General features: G+C 43.7%; 1 protein-coding gene across 2 annotated transcripts in view; it reads right to left on the bottom strand.

Annotated features, from left to right (window-relative positions):
• The window catches only part of Kiaa0319l (KIAA0319 like), a 106,999-nt gene that overhangs the window by 18,147 nt on the left and 69,347 nt on the right, over nt 1-19,505 (bottom strand). For both annotated transcript variants that reach the window (XM_051171166.1, XM_051171164.1), the window contains exons 5-9: nt 18,704-18,805; nt 11,604-11,701; nt 7,139-7,226; nt 5,417-5,509; nt 3,071-3,203 (exon numbers count right to left, since the gene is read on the bottom strand). In XM_051171166.1, coding sequence (XP_051027123.1) covers nt 3,071-3,203; nt 5,417-5,509; nt 7,139-7,226; nt 11,604-11,701; nt 18,704-18,805 — 514 coding nt within the window. The remainder of the gene's footprint in view (nt 1-3,070; nt 3,204-5,416; nt 5,510-7,138; nt 7,227-11,603; nt 11,702-18,703; nt 18,806-19,505) is intronic.

Here is a 19,505-nt window from a genome sequence, read left to right as displayed (position 1 = left end):
GGCCAGAGAAGTGCTGCAGAGTGGGCACCACCAATACCAAAGCCCAGAAACCCTGGCTGACCTCAAACTCACAGAGATCTGTCTGCCTCTGCTTCTGTCTCCAGAGTGCCAGGGTTACAGGCATCCATCATGCCCAGCTCAGAAATGCATTCCTAAGAAGGAATAATCCCTGGCCTCCATTCCTACAAAGCTCACAGAGAGCACGCCACTCTGTTTGCAGCAGGCTGCCTGCCATTGCTCTGTTTCAACCATGTGCATATCACAAAAATGGATGTGGACATCCTGGGCACAGAGCTCTGGGACAGACCACAAAGGCTGGTTCCAGCAAAGCAGGAGTTTGAGATGGAAATGAATGCTCCTACGCAACATGCCCACAGTATGTGCAGAGAGACTCAGGATTTGCAAGGAGAAATGTTCTTTTATAAAAGCAGACTTCCACCTAAACCATGTCTTCCAGCTGAACAGCCTAAAGCTTCTCACGCCACCTCAGAATGTGAGCATAAGTGAGCAGGGAAGTTTGGGATCCTTCCATTTTGATGACAGGAAGAGGAAAAACTCAGAAAAGACATGCAGTTTGTTTAAATTTCACCAGCAGCCTAGACACAGCCAGACATCTGTGGGGCTTCCTTCCACTTTTACCTTTTACCTGTGGTCTGCAGGGCATTCTGGGTATTGTAGCCTTTACAAAAAGACATAGAAATGCCATACTTGATGGAGCATGCCTTTAATTCCAGCACTCTGGAGGCAGTGGCAGGTGGATCGCTGTGAGTTCAAGGCCAGCCTGGTCTACAAATCAAATCCAGGATAGTCAGGGCTACATAGAAAAACCTAGTCTCTGAAAAACCAAATCCAACCAACCAACAACAACAAAAAACATATTCTGCCTCTTTCCCCAGTCTCCTAACTTCTCACAGGGTTGTGATTGTTAACTTGCTACTTGTATCAGGAGGAGCAATGGTTCTGACTCATCTGGACGGGCCCTGGCTGGCCTTCAGAGACCTCTGAGCCAAACAGCACCTGGCTCTAGGACCAGACCAAGCTAACGCCCAGGTAAATCAGGAGTGAGAAGATAAGCAAGCACTCAGGTAGAACCAGAACACCAATCAAATCCATCATGTGATTAAAATAAACATCATTCCCTGTCCTATTTACCCCAAGCTGTAGGTCCTGACTGTGGGGAAAGCTCAGGCTCTCAAGTCAGACTGTTTTGTGACCTTGCACAAGGGACTTAGCCTCCTCATCCAAAACTTCCTAGTCTGTAAGGTGAGAATGAGTAGAATTCCTGTTTAAAGGATTAAATAGATACTGTGTGGTAAGAGATCAGAAAAACACTTTGCACCCAGTATATGTTCCAGCAATAATAGTTATTTGTGTGTGCATGTGTTTGTTTGAGACAGTCTTGCCACTATGTCCAAATTTGTCATTATTTAAAAAAAAAAATCAACTCAGCCCAGGGTGCATTTTATATTAAGTGCAAAAGTTCCATAGGAGAAATGGAAGGTAAAAACAAACTTAAAATTCCCATTTAGCCAGTGAGGTGGCTCCAGACTACACTGGAAAACACTGTCCCTTCCTCTGCTTAAAAATCCCACCCAGTCAAAGCACATGTAAGGCTGTGCTCCGATATCAGCTCCATGTCACCAACAATGTCTAGAACTCAATGAACCTTAGACCCATGAGACATACACACACCCAGGCATGAGCCACAATGTGACAGGTGCTGGTAAGACACTGGGGACAAAAGGAAGAATGAGTTGTGCTCTCTCCTCTGGAGACACTACAGAGGGCCTGAAGGAAAACTGAGGTCTGTAAGGCAGATAGCACTCCAAAAGATTAAGAAGGACATTCAAAGAATAGTATACATATTATGTGAAGAGTCTGTGTATGTGTGTGTGCATGCATGTTTGTGTACTGTGTGTTTGTGCGCTATGTGCATATATACGTGTGTCTGAGTGTGTGTGAGTATGTAGGGGTGTGTGTGTGTGTGTGTGTGTGTGTGTGTGTGTGTGTGTGTGTGTGTGTGTGTGTGTGTGTGTGTGTGTGTGTGTGTATGTGAGAAGTCCAAGAGAGACTTTTTTTTTTTTTTTTTTTTTTTTTTTTTTGGTTTTTCGAGACAGGGTTTCTCTGTGTAGCCTTGGCCATCCTGGACTCACTTTGTAGACAAGGCTGGCTTTGAACTCACAGCGATCCGCCTGCCTCTGCCTCCCAAGTGCTGGGATTAAAGGCATGCGCCACCACGCCCGGCTCCAAGAGAGACTTTTGACTTCTACTGTGTGACCTCAGAGGAGCTGCTAAATACAAACAACTTCATCTAACCATACTGTCTACATAAGGTGCATGATGCTCATTACAAATATACTGTAACATAAATTATGCAAACATAAGAAATGCACTAGAGTCAGCCTACAGCCTCATGGTACACTATCTAAATGTCAATGCTAATTCTTCAAAGGATTTTCTTTGAATGAAAATTTCCAAAAAGTCTCAGTGAAGAAAGATTCTACAAATCATTTTCAGAATGCTACTGAAAAGTAAAGCTGCTAACCAGGTGTGGTGGTGCACGCCTTTAATCCTAGTACTCAGGAGGCAGAGGCAGGTGGATCTCTAAGTTCGAGACCAGCCTGGTCTACAGAGAGAGTTTCAGGACAGCCAGGGCTACACAAAGAAACTCTGTCTCGAAGAAGAAGAAAGAAGAAGAAAGAAGAAGAAGAGGAAGAAGAAGAAGAAGAAGGAGGAGGAGGAGGAGGAGGAGGAGGAGGAAGCAGCTGAAAGCTGTAGGCATCTTACTCAGGGAAGCAGCTCCCAGAGGGAAAGGAAAGCCTGCAGATGTTGTTGGACAGAAGACACAAGAAAACAAGCCCTTCCCCTAATTACACGAGTCCTGGAGATGTTTGGGGTCCTCCAGACAAGGCTTTTAGAAGGATAATGTGCTGCACAGAGATTATGCCCTAAGAAAGTATCACTATTGTGATCAGTCACCACGCAGCTAAATTCTCCACCAACTCCACAGTGAACTGGTATTTTCAGAGTCACTCCTACATGGTCAACTTGAAGCTAAATCCTAATTTACCTGAAGGTGTAGTTCCCGGGGACGAGCTTACTTAGTTTTAGTATGGGTGTGTCTTCAGAGATCTTCTCTTCTCTCAGAGGCCCCTTAAGTTCCTCCCAGTGGTACTGGACAATTTTATCATCGTCAGTGCTCTCTGGACCACAAAGAACATCAGTTATAATTCAAGAATGCTGGGCCTTGATACAAACAAAGCAAGCAACCACACAGAGAGCTCAACCTGGAAAAACAAAGTTAGACGCTCTTCAAAGCAGTCTTTCCCCCAGGAATACTGGATCAGTTGGCCTCTTATGAATGTTCCTGTGTCATTTCCTAAGGACTCTAATTTAGGAAACCTCAGGTTAAAATGCTATTGTATGAAAAAGGAAAAAAAAGAATAATTCTTTTTTTTTTTTTTTTTTTTTTTTTTTCCGAGACAGGGTCTCCCAGTGTAGCCTTGACTGTCCTACTTGCTTTGTAGACTAGGCTGGCCTCGGAACTCAGAGCAATCTGCCTGCCTCTGCCTCCCAAGTCCTGGGATTAAAGGTGTGTGTTACCACTGCCTGGCAAGGATAATTCTTAAATATATTGAAACCTCACTTAAAAAGAAATGCAAATTAAAACAACTCTTTGAGATACTATTTTTTAACCTGTCATATTGATTTTTAAAAAGTCTTCAGGCCATCAAGATGGCTCAGCTACCAAGTCTCTAATCATCTGAGTCAATCCCCAGACTCCATGTGGTGGAAGGCAAGAATTGGCTGCCACAAGTCATCTCTGACCTCAACGTGTGTGCACCACCTTCCCCTCGCACATACAATAAGAAAATGTAATAAAAAAATTTTTTTGCACAGTATGATAAATGTATGGAAATAAAGGGGCCTCATGTTAGCTGAATTGATATACCTCATTGCTCTATGCAACGTACTTTGGTAACATGTATCTCTGCTCCTGCAATAATTCTAGAAATTTATTGTACAGATACACTGTATCTGTAATACAACATATGTGCTAAACATGCTGAGATTATTTGTGGTAGCACTGCTTATCACAGAAAAGTCATCTAAATAATTACCAGCAGACACTGCAAACAAGCACCATTCATACCAAGACAGTCTATGCTCAGCAGAAGTCCCCTTTGCAAGAGGGATAAGCATTTCGTGCACTGATTAGAGAAAGCCTCCATGTACAGGAGCTTCATCACAATGATGGTGCATGTGACATGTGGCTGTGTGAATAAGGGGAAAGACGCTGCATGTGCGGTTTCCAAATATGCAGAAAAGCTCCCTGCAGAGACACGGGCAGCAACCCCGCTAGCTGCCTGGAGAACCGGGAGACATTCTTCATGGTGTCTTTACATAGTATTCAACGTTGACCTACTCCAAACTATAACGCAACAAGTGGTGTCTGAACCTTTGTCCCCTTTCTCTGGCATCTGCTTCTCCCTGGTCCCTTCCTCTTAGCAGAACCACTGATATAAAATGCTTAACCTGTTTTGAGTGTCCTCTGCCAGAACAAGGACTCTGTCAGACAAAAATCATGTCAGCACCAAGACAGGGAGAGTGGTGGGGAAGGACTGGGTTAGGGGTTGTTTTTTATTTTTTCCCTGGTGTTGAGGACTAAACCAGGTCTTGTGCATACTATAGGCAAACACTGCACCACTGAGTCATACCCACAGCTCCAGAAACCTCAATCCACAGTCACATTAATAAAAACCCAGGGGCTAGAAAGATGGTGGCTCCAGAGTACATGCTGCTCTTCCAGAGGAGCAGAGTTCAGTTTCTAGAACCCCTATCAGGTAGCTCACAGCTGCCTGGAACTCTGGCTCCATCTAAGGAATGGAATTCCTCTGGCCTCCTTGAGCACTTGCACTCCATGCACATACCACATGCACACTCACCCCTACAGACACTTAAAATGATGAAAATAAATCTCCAAAAAGCATTACAAAAAAACCAAACCAAAACAAAAAGAATATAGACCCAGGCAGGATATACAGTGAGCCTCTCCAGGAGGCTAACAACAGCCTTTAGGCAGCCATGTCTGTTGAAGAGCCCTAGGGCAGTCTTCTTGGTTACTGATGTAGCCTAGAACTTGATTTGTACAACAAAGGAAACATCATCTATGCAAATATGAAAACCAGCAGGCTTCAACTAAAGTAATTCTAAATGTATGCACAATCCTATTTTCTCTGAGTAGAATGTTTACTTCAAACAAGATTTTAACTGTGGCCTGACTAGTAACTATCTGGTCAGTTGGTCTACACAGCTAACCTCCCCATACACAGTTAGAAAGGCTGAGCTAAGTAGAATATGGACACACCTGGTCCCAGAGCTCACAGTGACCACAGTACTCAAGACAGATACTCACGACTGCCATCGATGATGGTGGAAGTGGTTGGCAGCGAGATCTCCTGGAACTGAGGTGACACAATAGCAACAGGAGGCCGGTTCTTACGGGGCTCTGCAAGAAAGTGACCAAAAGAAATCAGGAGAGAAGATGTAAAATTGTAGGAGGCCACATCTATGCTGATTATAAATTAGCTTGCTTGCTTGCCTGCCTTCCTTCCTTCCTTCCTTCCTTCTTTTGAGACAGGGTTTCTCTGTGTAACCTGGTTGTCCTAAAACTTATTTTGTAGACCAGGCTGGCCTCGAACTCACAGAGATCTGCCTGCCTGTTTCCCAACTGCTGGGATTAAAAGTGTGCACCACCACTGCCTAGCTAGCATAAATCAGTTTGCAATGGGTAAGTGAGGCATGAAGCATCACCAGATGGGAAAGTAACAAGACCAGGCTTGTGAGACACCTACCTGGTCAGGCCTGTTCCAAACCTGCTGTTCCTAAGGCCATGCTAGCACATAGCCTGCTAGCTATGTAGTGGGACTGACCTTTAACTCAAACCTCCCGAGAGCTAGACTGAAATAAATGCATCACTTCTAGGCCCTAGACATTCTTTCAGTGCTCACATGTATCAAGCATAGGGAAAGTACCATGGCTCCCAGTCAGTACTTTTGGGTTAGCCCAAATAGAGGTAGACAAGAAATGAGCACTAAAACTTTAGCAAGCAAAGTATCCTTTGATACAGGTCTGCTAGAGATGCAATAACCTCTCAACTGTTAGAGACGACCACGTCAGGCTCATATGGCTGAGTGAACAGAAAGCCACAGACCACTCTAGTCTACCTGAGTGACTGTAAGATGCAAACACACTAGCCTTTTTGTTGATGCCTGACCAAATGGTCTTCATGCTGACCAGAAGTCACACATGGCCTTTCGTTTCTCTGCCCTGCTGAGCCTGGCACACAGCGTCACTCGTGCTATCAAGCACCTTACCACTGAGCTACAGTCCTAGCCTGCAGGCCACACAGACAATGTCTGGTGAACCTTGTTTTGGGTTGTGCCAGCAGAGGAGGCAGGTGGCACACATCTGTGCCAGGACGGCACTCATCTCCAGCTTCTTTCCAGTGTCTGTCAAGTGCCAAGCCTGGTGCCTTGCTACTGTCCCGGGGTCTACCAACAGGCACATTTTTTTTTTTTTTTTTTTTTTTTTTTTTGGTTTTTCGAGACAGGGTTTCTCTATGTAGCCTTGGCTGTCCTGGACTCGCTTTGTAGACCAGGCTGGCCTCGAACTCACAGCGATCCGCCTGCCTCTGCCTCCCGAGTGCTGGGATTAAAGGCGTGCGCCACCACGCCCGGCTCCAACAGGCACATTTTAAGAGTAGCACAGTATGGATTCAGGACAGAGTTTCAAATGTGAAAGAACTGGTAGTGTTTAAACAAAGGGCCTCTGGAAGACACTTGGCCAGGCCTCCTGTGTGCTTCTCCAGGGCTTCAGGCTTCTCAGGTTTGCTAATTACCACACCTGGGCCCTGCCCACTTGGAGTCTCTGGTAGACAGGTCATTGCTTGGGCCTTAGGGTACAGACCAGTGACTAATGTTCCTGTGCCCAGCAAAATGGGCTAGGAATTGCCTAATAAATAGAATACAGTATCTCCCCTTACCACCACCACCCCCCAAAAAAAGAATAGGAATCTAAAGGCCTGAGGTGAGATCTCCTTGTCAGAAGTCCTGCAGAGGGAGCCATGGAAGTGTACCTGGTTTCACTGTCACATTCACGTAGCCTTCCCCATGGGCATTCTGACCATCCACAATCACCTTGAATTCATACAGGCCTGGAGTCAGCTGACAAGAGAAGACAAGACCCTTTAGATAACTGCAAGGAGCTGAAGCTGTGGCTAGGACAACAGAGCACATTCCTGGCCTAAATCCTGCATTCTCTTCTTGCACAATTTTCAAAGTGGAAAAAAGTAAACTGGCTAACGGGATTAAAGATGGGTTAAGTTAATGAGAAACATGGCTTTTTAGTGTGACTCTTATTACTGGCTATATCTATAACAAAAGGGGTTCAATCTCTCTATTTCCCATTTTCTTCTCAGAGAAACCACTAAAGACCCAGCCACCCCACTTCCCAGTTATGTCATCTTAAAAAATCATGTCTTCAAGGGGCTGGAGAGATGGCTCAGCAGTTAAGAGTACGGGTTGCTCTTCCAAGGATCCAGGTTCAATTTCCAGCACCCATATGGCAGCTCACACCTGTCTGTGACTCAGTTCCAAGGAATCCAACACCCTCACTCAGATATACATCCAGGTAAAATAGCAATGAATATAAATAGATACATAGATGATAATTTAAAACTCATTTTAAAAATCATGTCTTCAAAGACAAGCATCTTATTAAAAATACAAACAACAACAGACGGGTAGGGCTAGAGAGATGGCTCAGAGGTTAAGAGCATTAGCTGCTCTTCCAGAGGTCCTGAGTTCAACTCCCAGCACCTACATGGCAGCTCACAACTGTCTGTAACTCCAGTCCCAGGGGATCTGATGCCCTCTTCTGGTCTCCTTGGGCCCAAGGTATGCAAGTGGTACTGATATTTATGCAGGCAAATCACCCATACATCCAAAACTACATTTAATTAAAAAAAAATAGGCTGGGCAGTGGTGGTGTAGAGCTTTAATTCCAGCACTTGGGAGGCAGAAGCATGTGGATCTTTGTGTTTGAGGTCAGACTGGTCAACAGAGTAAGTTCCAGGACATCCAGGGTCTCAAAAAAACAAAACAAAAAACAAGAAACAAAAACCAATAAAGCAAAACATCATCATCATCATCATAAACCAAAGAAACAAACAAAAATCAAAGTACTTCTTAAATATCTGACTTTCCTCTCCACTTTCTACTAACTGTAGAAACACAATACAAAGAGGGAACACAGTAAAGTCACCACAGTCTCACCAGCCCAACATGCCACTGTTTAGTATTTGTCTCCTCTAATCCTTGACTAACTACATACAAAAAATAGTTTTGGTGTTTTTGCTTTTGTTTTGTTCTTGGGGTTTTCTTTTCTTCTTCTTCTTCTTCTTCTTCTTCTTCTTCTTCTTCTTCTTCTTCTTCTTCTTCTTCTTCTTCTTCTTCTTCTTCTTCTTTTTTGTTTGGTTTTTGTTTTTTTGTTTTTCGAGGCAGAGTCTCTCTGTGTTAGCCTTGGCTGTCCTGGACTCGCTTTATAGCCCAGGCTGGCCTTGAACTCACAGCAATCCGCCTGCCTCTGCCTCCCAAGTGCTGTGTGCCATCACACCCAGCTGTTCTTTGGTTTTTCAAGACAGGGTTTCTCTGTGTAGCCCTGGCTGTTCTAGACTCTCTTTGTAACTGCCTTCCAAGTGCTGGGACTAAAGACATGGGCATGCACCATCATGCCTGGCTACAAAAAAGTAGTTTTGGCCAGCTCATTTCTTTCCTTTCTTTCTGGTTTTGTTTTGCTTTGTTTTTGTTGTTTGTAGACCAGACTGGCCTCAAACTAAGATCCACCTGCCTCTGCCTCCAGAGTAATGGGATTAAAGGCATACACTCATTTCTTCAGAGCTAGTCATGGACCTGTCACTATCCCAGGCCAAATTTCATCGCTACTGGGGTCCAGCTAAAAATCAGTATGTCATTCTTGTTCTTTATTCTGTTAATTTAGCATAAGAAATGTTCCCAGTTATGATATAGTATATTTAACATTCTTTCATTTGGAGGACTGTAGAACAGGACATTATTTATGTGTCATAATTCACACAGCATTCCACATTGTTAAATACTTGGGTGGTTTCTAAATTCTTCCTGTTATGATTAAAATGAACACCATGAAAGAAAATAAAAGTTTTCTTATTTTCATCTTTTCTGGATGAATGTTAATCATCCAGTCTCTCCTCAAAATGCTTCTGTCCCTGGCTTCTCTCTCTCTACCTTGCTCCTTCCATGCCCTCTGCCTCCCGTGTTTTGAGGAACAGAGTGCCCCTGGACCCCAGCCTACCCACATGCTCTCCCTGGCAGACCTTAGCTATGACTACAGCTTCAACCTTAGGCAGGTGTACAAACTTATCCCTTGAACCAGATTTGTCTCCTGGCCTCTAGTCCTTTCTTCTAGCTACTAATGGGTGAGCTTCACCCAAGTATCTCATGTGTACCTTAGATTACTCTGCTTCAAATGAATTAGTCATCCCTCTGTAAATCTCCTTCAAGCATGTTTTAATTTTCTTTGCTTTTAATTTCATCTACCCCAAAAGTCTAATTTTAGAAGCTAGAATTACCCCGGACTTCTCTCCTCCCCAACATCTCCATCTAGTGTCTCAATTTTGTCCACTTGTCTCTACCCACTGCCTTGGCCACTCAGCCGTTCATCACAGTAGTTATGAATGAAGCATGGGCTTAAGAGATGGAAGATTCTAGCTGGGTGTGGTGGTGCACACCTTTAATCCCAGCACTCAGGAGGCAGAGGAAGGCAGATCTCTGTGAGTTTGAGGCCAGCCTGGTCTACAAAGGGAGTACAAAACAGCCAGGGCTACACAGAGAAATCTTGTCTCAAGAGAGAGAGAGAGAGAGAGAGAGAGAGAGAGAGAGAGAGAGATGGAAGGTTCTAGATGTGACCCATCACTTCATGGCTTTGTGAACTCTGGCCAGGACATTTCTTTTTAAACATTTTTTTTATTTGTAAAATATATTAAGACCTATTATCAGCCAGGCTCAGTGGCACACTCCTGTAATCCCAGCACTCAGAGTGGCAGAGGCAGGCTGATCTCTGTGAGTTCGAAGCCAGCCTGGTCTAGAAAGCGGGTACAGGACAGCCAGGGATGCACAAGAGAAACCCTGTCTCGAAAAACAAACAAAAACAAAATTTAAAAGAGGAATAATTCAGTAAAATAATTACAGTATGTCTGCTATGTGGTCTGAATGGAACAAAAACTTTTTTTTTTGTTTTTGGGTTTTTGTTGTTGTTGTTGTTTTTGTTTTTTCTGTAGCCTTGGCTGTCTTGGACTTGCTTTTGTAGACCAGACTGGCCTCAAACCCCTAGAGATCCTCCTGCCTCTGCCTCCACAGTGCTAGGATTACAGGCATGTGGCACCATGCCTGGCTTTCTTGTTTTAATTTCCTATTTCAGTGTTTTTATTTAGGATAATATCATTTCCTACCTAAATTTGTCAATAGATTCCTCATTCACTTTCCCTCTTGGAGTCTTATCTCTACCAATCTATGAAAGGCCATATTTCTAAACTGAAAATCTGAGTACGTCTCTCACAGGTTCTCTGCTCTATAGACAAGACTCAGAGGTAAAGCCAACAAGGCGGCTCAGCAGATAAAGGCACTTACTGTCATACTTGATACCACACACACAAAATAAAAATTAACGACAAGACTCAAAGGCATCCAAAGCTCTGCCACCAGGATCTGCGTCTCTGCCACTTTACTTATGCTGTTCTCTTCACATGTGGGACCATGTGGCATTCCTCCCTGCGCAGGTTCCACCTCGGACAGCTCTGACCCAGGGCTTCTCCTGCTAGAGTATTTGCCTTTACCCCTTTCACGACCCACTGTAAGCCCCAGGTCCTCAGTGACTCCATTACTGACCATGCACCCTCTGTTTAATTACCTGCTTTGTGTCACCTAAACTCTACTGTTCTTGAATATTAAGATTATGATTTTGGCTGAACGTGGCAGGGCATGCTTTTAGTCCCAGCCCTCCAGAAGTAGGGGCAGGTGGATTTCTGAGTTCGAGGCCAGCCTGGTCTATGCAGAAAGACTCTGATTAATCCACTGCATGATCCCAACTGACTGCCACAGTTTGCAATGAACTGTCACTGAGTGCACAAAGTGCTGGGCCACAGCACATGAACACTTTATTGCTCATAACTACTCTGAATGGCAGAGGGGCTTGGCCAGCAGAGCCAGCAGTGCAGTCACGTGGACAATTAACCTAGCCTCTCTCTGGAATCCTGCAGTGCCTGGTCACCTCACAGATCTGCTGAGTATGTGTTTTCAGCCATGGCAACCATGCTGGTACAGTCTTCTCACCAGCATGACAATCTGAGACTCTGATAGTAAACACTGGCTGTCCGCCATGGGGACCTGTGAAGGGCTCACAGCTGAAAGACTGTCCCCAACTTGCGTGTGGACAGGAAACCGTTCTCTGTTTCAGAGACTTGCCTCCTCTGCCCTCGCCCTGCAAGTGAAAGGAGGCCCATTCACCTTGGACAGTTGGAGAATCTGGGAGTGCTTCCTTTCCATCTCTCCACTGTAGTCTCTGGGATGAGTAATGAGCTGCCAGTCGTAGGTGTAGGTTTCTCCTATGGAAGGGCAGTTAGAAAAACCATGAAAACATGCACCTACTCACAAAAGGCTGCCAAGAGCAAATCGCTTCCACAGCCTGCCAATAACAAACTTTTTTAAATGCTGATAAAGCCTTAGTTTTAAGATTCTACCCCAAAGTCTGTAGGGAAGCCAAAGCATTTCCTGAAAGGGTTCTCTTGACTCAGCTACAGCCAGGGTCTCTTTCATTCTCTCAACAGTGCTCATTCGGCCCATACCCACCCTCGGGCCAATCCTAAATAAATAAATAAATAAATAAATAAATAAAATCAGGTTGTTCATGGTGTGCTTCTTATGGAAAACCCATGTCCTGCCAACCACTAGAGACAAGCTCACTGGGAACAAAGGTCATTTTCTACAAACTTCTTTTGCAACAAAGAACAGCAATGACTTCTAAATAACATGGTTCAAAAATAGCTTTTTACACAGTGCTAACAATGCTCGTCTCACTGAGGTCATCACACCCTAGTGAGTTAAAAGAGCTACTTCATTCCTGCTGAGCTAAATAACACACTGCAGAAGATGGAAGGGCATGGCCCATTTAAAACAGGCCCCACTGAAATTAATTAAGATCAAATGAAGCATTAAATGGTCCTCATTTGCAGCTTAGACTATCACTGCCTAGTGTGTGCACAGAAGCCTGTCGTCTGTCTGGAACCCCCCAGTAAAGTAACCTTACACTGGAGACAAATGCATCTCCAGCTGGGGAAAGGCAGGATAGGGTAGAAGTTTTAGTTTCTACTCAAGAGATAGGAGGCAAGTCCCAAGTCCCAGGGCTACACGTTTATTTAATGAGCTCAAATGAAGCTCATCACATAGCCTAATCCGCAAAATCTGAGAAGCAAATTTTATTTTATAAGCCCTCTCCTCTCTCCCCTCAAACTAGTGTGGCTTTGGCCTGTCTCATCCTAAGCTACTCTCAGATGTGCACATACAGGGGTCAAGCATGAAGAGGCAGAGGAGCAGCAATAGTCAGAACTCATGCTATGAGATAATTCTTCAGTAATTCTTCAAACTGTAATTTTAAAAAATTCACACACAGAAGACACATTCACAATAGATTAGGAACTGATAATTTTATATCTCAAAAGCTAAAAATAGACTTCAAAACAGGAATGACATTCCTAGTCAGAGCCTCAGGAGTGAATGGCGCCTCATCGGCAGAAGCTCACCCCTGGGTAGGAGTGCACAGCTCAGGGGCTGTTAGACAGGAGGCTGACTACTGATCTGGAGCAGGACTCTTCAAACCAGTCCTTCCAACCACACAGAGGTCCTAGTGAGCCACAGGGCAGAACAGAACGAAGAGCACGCAGACAGGGTCCTGCCTCAGTGGCCCCAACTTTTAAAGTGAAATTATCCTGTTCAGAAAACTAAAGAACCTGGACAGAGGACAGTTTGAAACAAATCTGTGTTTTCGAATGATGATCTTCAATATGATAAAAACTCAGAAATATGTGTACAAATGTAAGTTGGGGGAAAAAATACTGCAAAGCAGGGCCTAACTTCCACGAAAGAACAGAAGCAGAAGCAACCACTACTTAACTAAGTGTTATCCTCACCTCCATATTTAAGGGCAACTGTTCATTCACCTTGAACTTAACACTCAAGGAAGAAAAGGACAGAGCTTCTCTGGAGAAGGTGGACTGAGCCTTTCATTCCTACAGCTCCACACTTACTCCTCCTGCCTGCAGGCGCCCCTCCTCCCACCCTACTCCACTCCCTGGGGACTCTGCCTCTTGGTGGGACCGAGCTCCTCTCAGCTCTTTCCCAAGGCCCTTCTCTGCCTTTCCTCCTAGCTCATCTCCGTCCCTCTGTGTCACCTGCTGACGCTCAGAAGCACTCTTTCCCAGGAACCTCACACACCACCTGCCTAGGGTCCAGAGAGGGCAACAGCAACCACAGAACACAGCACCACTCAACAAAGCCAAGTAATACCTCGTCCAAGTGGTGGTGGCTCATGTCTTTAATCCCAGCACTCAGGAGTCACAGGCAGGAGAATCGCTATGAGTTCAAGGCTAGCCTAGTCTATAGCCAGCGAAGGCTACACAGAGAAACTCTGTCTCTAAAAAAAAGAAAAAAAAAAGAAAAAGAAAAAGAAAAAAGAAAAAAAGAAAGAAAGAAAGATCTCAAACATAACTCCAGGCGCCTATGACACAATGTAGAACACAAACGTGAATAGCCAAGACAGTGTGCTTCCCTAGAGGCCAGTGATCCTACTGCCACAGGCCCTGAGAACTTAGCTGAAGCACAGGACAAGACTTCAAAATTGCCATCCTGAGTATATTTAAGAACCTTAACGAGGATATGAGTAACTACCTTAATGAAAACCATAAAAATACAAATGAATGAAATAGTGAAAACAGTTCAACACATGAAAGGTCATGGAACAGAGAATTTCAGGTCTTTTGTTTGATAGATAGATAGATAGATAGATAGATAGATAGATAGATAGATAGATATGGGGTTTCTCTTATGTAATAGCCCTGGCTGTCCTGGAACTCACTTTGTAGACCAGGCTGGCCTCAAACTCACAGAGATTCGCCTGCCTCTGCATGAACCATCACTACCTGGCTGCATTTCAAGTCTTAAAGAAAAGGCAGAAAACGGGCTGGGTGGTGGTGACACATGCCTTTAATCTCAGCATGTGAGGGGCAGAGACAAGTGTATCTCTATGAGTTCAGTGCCAGCCTAGTCTACAGAGTGAGCTCCAGGACAGCCAAGGCTACACTAGAAACCTTCTCTCAAATAACAACAACAAACCAAACAAATAACAAGTCAGAAGAAATGGATAGCTCATTCAAAAAAGAAAAAAATCCAGGCACAAAACACCCATGAAATCTGGGACACTATGAAAAGGTTAAATTTATGAATAATAGAAATAGAGGAAGGAAAAGAAACCCAGGTCAGATGCACAGAAAATATTTTAACAAAAATCACAGAAGAAACTTTCCCCACCCTATCAAGGTACAAAAGGCATACAGAATACCGATCGACTAGACCAGAAAAATATACTCCCCACGACACATAATAATGAAAATACTAGAGCTGGGCCATGGTAGCGCACACCTTTAATCCCAGCACTCAGGAGGCAGAGATAGGCAGATCTCTGTTAGTTTGGGGCCAGCCTGGTCCACAGAGCAAGTTCCAGGACATCCAGAGCTGTGACATAGAGAAACTTTGTCTCAAAAAACCAAAAAATAAAATACTCAAATCTTCAAAGAAAATAAAAGACCAATTCATATATAAGTGTGGGCCCATAAGAATAATACCTGACCAAAACAAACAAACAAAATACAAAAAACCACTACCACCACGAACAATAACAACAACAACAACAACAACAGAATAAGAACTGAGTTCTTATCAGAGACACTGAAAGCCAGAAGGGCCTAGACACATGTTCTGCCAACCCTGAGGGTCTACAGGAGCCAGCTCAGACGACTATGCTTGGCAAAACCACTGATCACAGTCAATGAAGAAAAAACATTCCACAATAAAACCAATCCAGCTCTGCTAGGCCACTAAAAGGAACACTTGAGTCTGAAGAGGTTAACCACACCCAAGAGGACACCAGGTATAAGGACTCTCAGAGCAATAAATTAGAGGGGGGCAGTATAACCACAAAATAACAAGAATCAATGAGCACTGTTCATTGAGAACTCTCAATGTTCTTGATTTCCCAATAAAAAAGACATAGACTAACAGAATGGGTGAGAAAACAGGATCCATCTTTCTGCTGCATTCAGGAAACACACACACCTCACAATTAAGGACAGTTATCATGGCAGGGTAAGAGGTTAGAAAAGGGTATTCTAGGCAAATGGACCTAAGAAGCAAGCAGGTGTAGTCATTTTAATATCTGACCAAAACCAAACAAACAAATAAACAAAACCAAAAAATAAGATAAAATAAAATAAAAAACTAAGCAGAAAAGATAAAGAAGGATACAACATAATCAAAAGAAAAAGCCACCGAGCCGGACGTGGTGGCACACGCCTTTAATCCCACCACTCGGGAGGCAGAGGCAGGTGGATCGCTGTGAGTTCGAGGCCAGCCTGGTCTACAAAGTGAGTCCAGGATGGCCAAGGCTACACAGAGAAACCCTGTCTCAAAAAAAAAAAGAAAAAAAGAAAAAGCCACCAAGAGGATATTACACTTCTAAATATTTATGTACCAAACTTAAGAGCACTCAAGTAATAAAAGAAACATCACTACAGTTAAAACACGACTGATGCAGATGCAAGCTCACAGTGATTGTGGTAATATGGGCCACTTGTACAGGTTCAAGCCAGATGGGGTCCCAGCACTGGAGAGGGAAGTGGACAGAGGGCCCCACCCCTAATCAAGAAGCTTTCTGTAACTGAAACCCTTGGCAAGAAAAAATCAGGTTTCACCAGTGGAGTCGGCCTGGGTATGTAAACCACACTAAAGGCCTATGCCCAGAAGTAGTTAACAAACTCAGTGGTATTTTTTACAGGCTTTCTGTTTCCTTTTGTTTTATTTTGATCTTTTTTTTTTCCCCCCATCTTATTGGTCTTTTACTTGTTTATTTTTATTTTTAATGGGGTTTTTGTTGTTGTTTCTTGTTTGGTTTTGTTTCTTCTTTTTTTCTACGATTATACTTTTGAAAGAGAGAGAAAAAAACATAAAATTGGGTGGGTAGGTAGGTGGAGGAGATTGAGAAGAATTGGAGGAGGGGAAAAACATGATCAAATATATTGCATGAAAAAAATCTTTTTTAGCTGGGGGATGGTGGCACACACCTTTAATCTCAGCACTCGGGAGGCAGAGGCAGGCGGGTTCTCTGTGAGTTCGAGGCCAGCCTGGTCTACAAAGTGAGTCTAGGACAGCCAAAGCTACACAGAGAAACCCTGTCTCGAAAAACCAAACCAAACCAACCAACCAAACAAACAAACAAAAAAAGTGGAGTGAACTGATAAGGAAGTGCAAAAATAGCAAACTGGAACAGGGATCCCAGTTCTGGGAAAGTATACTCTGCATACATAACTACTCAGGGTTAGAATCCCACATTAACAATATTGAGGGCCAGGCGTGGTGGCGCACACCTTTAATCCTAGCACTCGGGAGGCAGAGGCAGGCGTATCACTGTGAGTTTGAGGCCAGCCTGGTCTACAAAGTGAGTCTAGGACAGCCAAGACTACACAGAGAAACCTTGTCTCAAAAAACAAAAGCAAAAAAAGAATATTGAGTTCACTGGGTGTGTGGCGGCCCCTGCCTATAATTCCATTACTTAGGAGGGCAGAAGCAGGCAGATCTCTGTGAGTTCAAGGTCACCTGGTCCACAAAGTGAGTTCAGGTCAGTCAAGGCTACACAGAGAAACCTTGTCTTGAAAAACCAAAAATAAAATAAAATAAAAATTCAAAATAAAAACAAAGCCAGGTGTGATGGCACACGCCTTTAATCCCAGCACTTGGGACGCAGAGGCAGACAGATAGCTGTGAGTTTGAGACCAGCCCTGACCTACAAAGTGAGTGCCTACAAGGCAGCCAAGGCTACACAGAGAAACCCTGTTCCGAAAAACAACAGCAATAACAACAACAAAGGATATCTGAATTCAACCAAGTGAACACCTTTGACCCCAGTACAGGGGAAGCAGAGTAAGGTGACTCTCAATGAGTTCAAGGCCAACACAGTGAGGCTCTTTCTCCAAAATGACAAAGAATCCATTAAAAAAAATTATTTTCATTATTTTTAAATTATGTGTAATGTTGGGGTATGTGCAACTGAATGTAGGTGCCCTGTGGGCTAGAGACATCAGATCTAATAGAGCTGGGTTACAAGTGGCTATAATCCCCCCAGTGTAGGTGCTGGGACCTGAACTCGGGTCCTCTAGATACAGAGAGCATGCTCTTAACCACTGAGCCGTCTCTCCAGACCCAACAACAAGGAACAGTGACTTGGAAGCAGCCAAATATAAAATATAAGGGCTTGCTTGAAAGAGGAAAGCATATTTTACTTGATCAGCCTTTTAATATGAGTTACACAAAAACAAACCAATCACTTTCAATGCTTTAGTCCTTGTCACTGGTAGTCTTATGAGATTATCTTTGTTTTATGAGTCAAATTTGGTATATTAACATACACTTAAAATATGAAATGAATCCTAATACTAAAAGAGCTTAAACAGTGAATTTATCACCAACTCACATAACTTATAAGCGTAAATTTTGTTTGCCAGGTTGAAGCTTGTACTTTTTTTTTCTTTAAAAGCTTTCTGTTAAATTTACCTGCTCACAAGACAACATGAAGGTATCAGTTCTCTCCTTTTACCATGTGGGCTGTGGGACTTGTGCCATCAGGCTTAGTGATAAGAGCCATTATGCACTGAACCATCTTCCCAGTCCTGACTTTTTCAAGTAACAAATCTGTATTAGCAGCAGTCTTGAAGCGCTACATCTCTACTTATTAGTTGTTTAGCCAAAATAAACAGAATAACTAGGTTCCTGCCTCTTCTCCTTTTACCACTGAGTTATATCCCCAGCCTTGCTCTTCTTTAGATGGACACAACACAATCTTATATAAAAGGTTCACACTGAAGAGCATCAGCTAGGCACTGAACAAGGGCACTGAGATGCTGCCACATTTTGCCCTTTAAGGTAACATTGTAAAATAGGGATTATTGTTCCCATTTTTATTGAGAAATTAAAAACTCAGGAATCATTTGCTTAAAATAATTAAACTAACAAATGAGTGAATTAGGATTTGACACTGGTTTGACATCAGGCTGGGGCAGGGGGTAGCTCTATGGCAGAGCACTAATCTAGCATACACAGGACCCAGCACTGCTAAGAAAACAGAGCCACTGACCTCTAGCCAGGCAGAACCCTGCCTCCTGTGCCCATGCAGATTTGTGTGCCCCCATGTGCACCCCATCTTCATGGAGCTATTGCAAAAGCAAATGAAGTGAGGCTTATAGATACAAGTGCAAACTAAAATGTTTCCCAAAGGGGAACCTTACCTGGTTCTGGTTCCGGGAGAACAAAAGCATTTAACTGAACTTCATTCTTAGGCAGGGTGATCTGGACACTCTTCCCTGCAGACACCACCAGTTCCTTCACGGCTGGAATGAAGTGACAGCACTGTAGTCAGCGGCACACCCACATGGCTGTGTCTCCACTTCCTTTCCATCTTCATCTGCTACTTGTCTACGTTCTAATCCCCTCAAGTCTGATTCAGTGTCCACTTTTCCGTTGAAAAGGGTCTCTCATGGTCATCAGTGAGCTGCAGCTTGGCAAATCTAAGAAGAGTGTAATCCCCAGCTGTCGGGCTGGTGGCACGCACTCCTGCCCACTGCCCCCACCTAGCAGCACTTCAGTGCAGCACCAGATTTAGGGCCAATTTCTTCTCCAGTACATTCCAACTAACGTCTTTCTCCAGATCTGCTTTATGTACTACTTGACAAAGAAAGAGTTCAAATTCTGTCTCAATGGCTACTTTTGTCAGATAAATACCTTTTTAATAAGATATATAATAAAAAAAGGCAAAGGTCACTCTAAGGACCCACTTTTTTTTCTTAACTGCTACAACTCATCGTGGCTCATTGTTCACAGTTAAGATTATTCCAAGATTGAATTCCTCTTGTGCCCCACTTACTCCAGCCCATCGGTCTTGCTGTGACACATATATCAATCTTTCTAAAACACTCACAGTGTTACTCTCCTAGTTGAGTGTAAGGTGTTAGTCTTACACTATTTGCCACCTATCTCCTATGTGTTTGAGTTTCTCAATATTGTTGTTGAGGGCTGAGGAGAGCATATGGG

This window comes from Acomys russatus, chromosome 29, assembly GCF_903995435.1.
Source record: "Acomys russatus chromosome 29, mAcoRus1.1, whole genome shotgun sequence".
NCBI classification, from domain to species: Eukaryota; Metazoa; Chordata; class Mammalia; order Rodentia; family Muridae; genus Acomys; species Acomys russatus.
The sequence above is the reverse complement of the archived record's forward strand: the minus strand, read 5'-3'. Positions and strand labels throughout refer to the sequence as shown.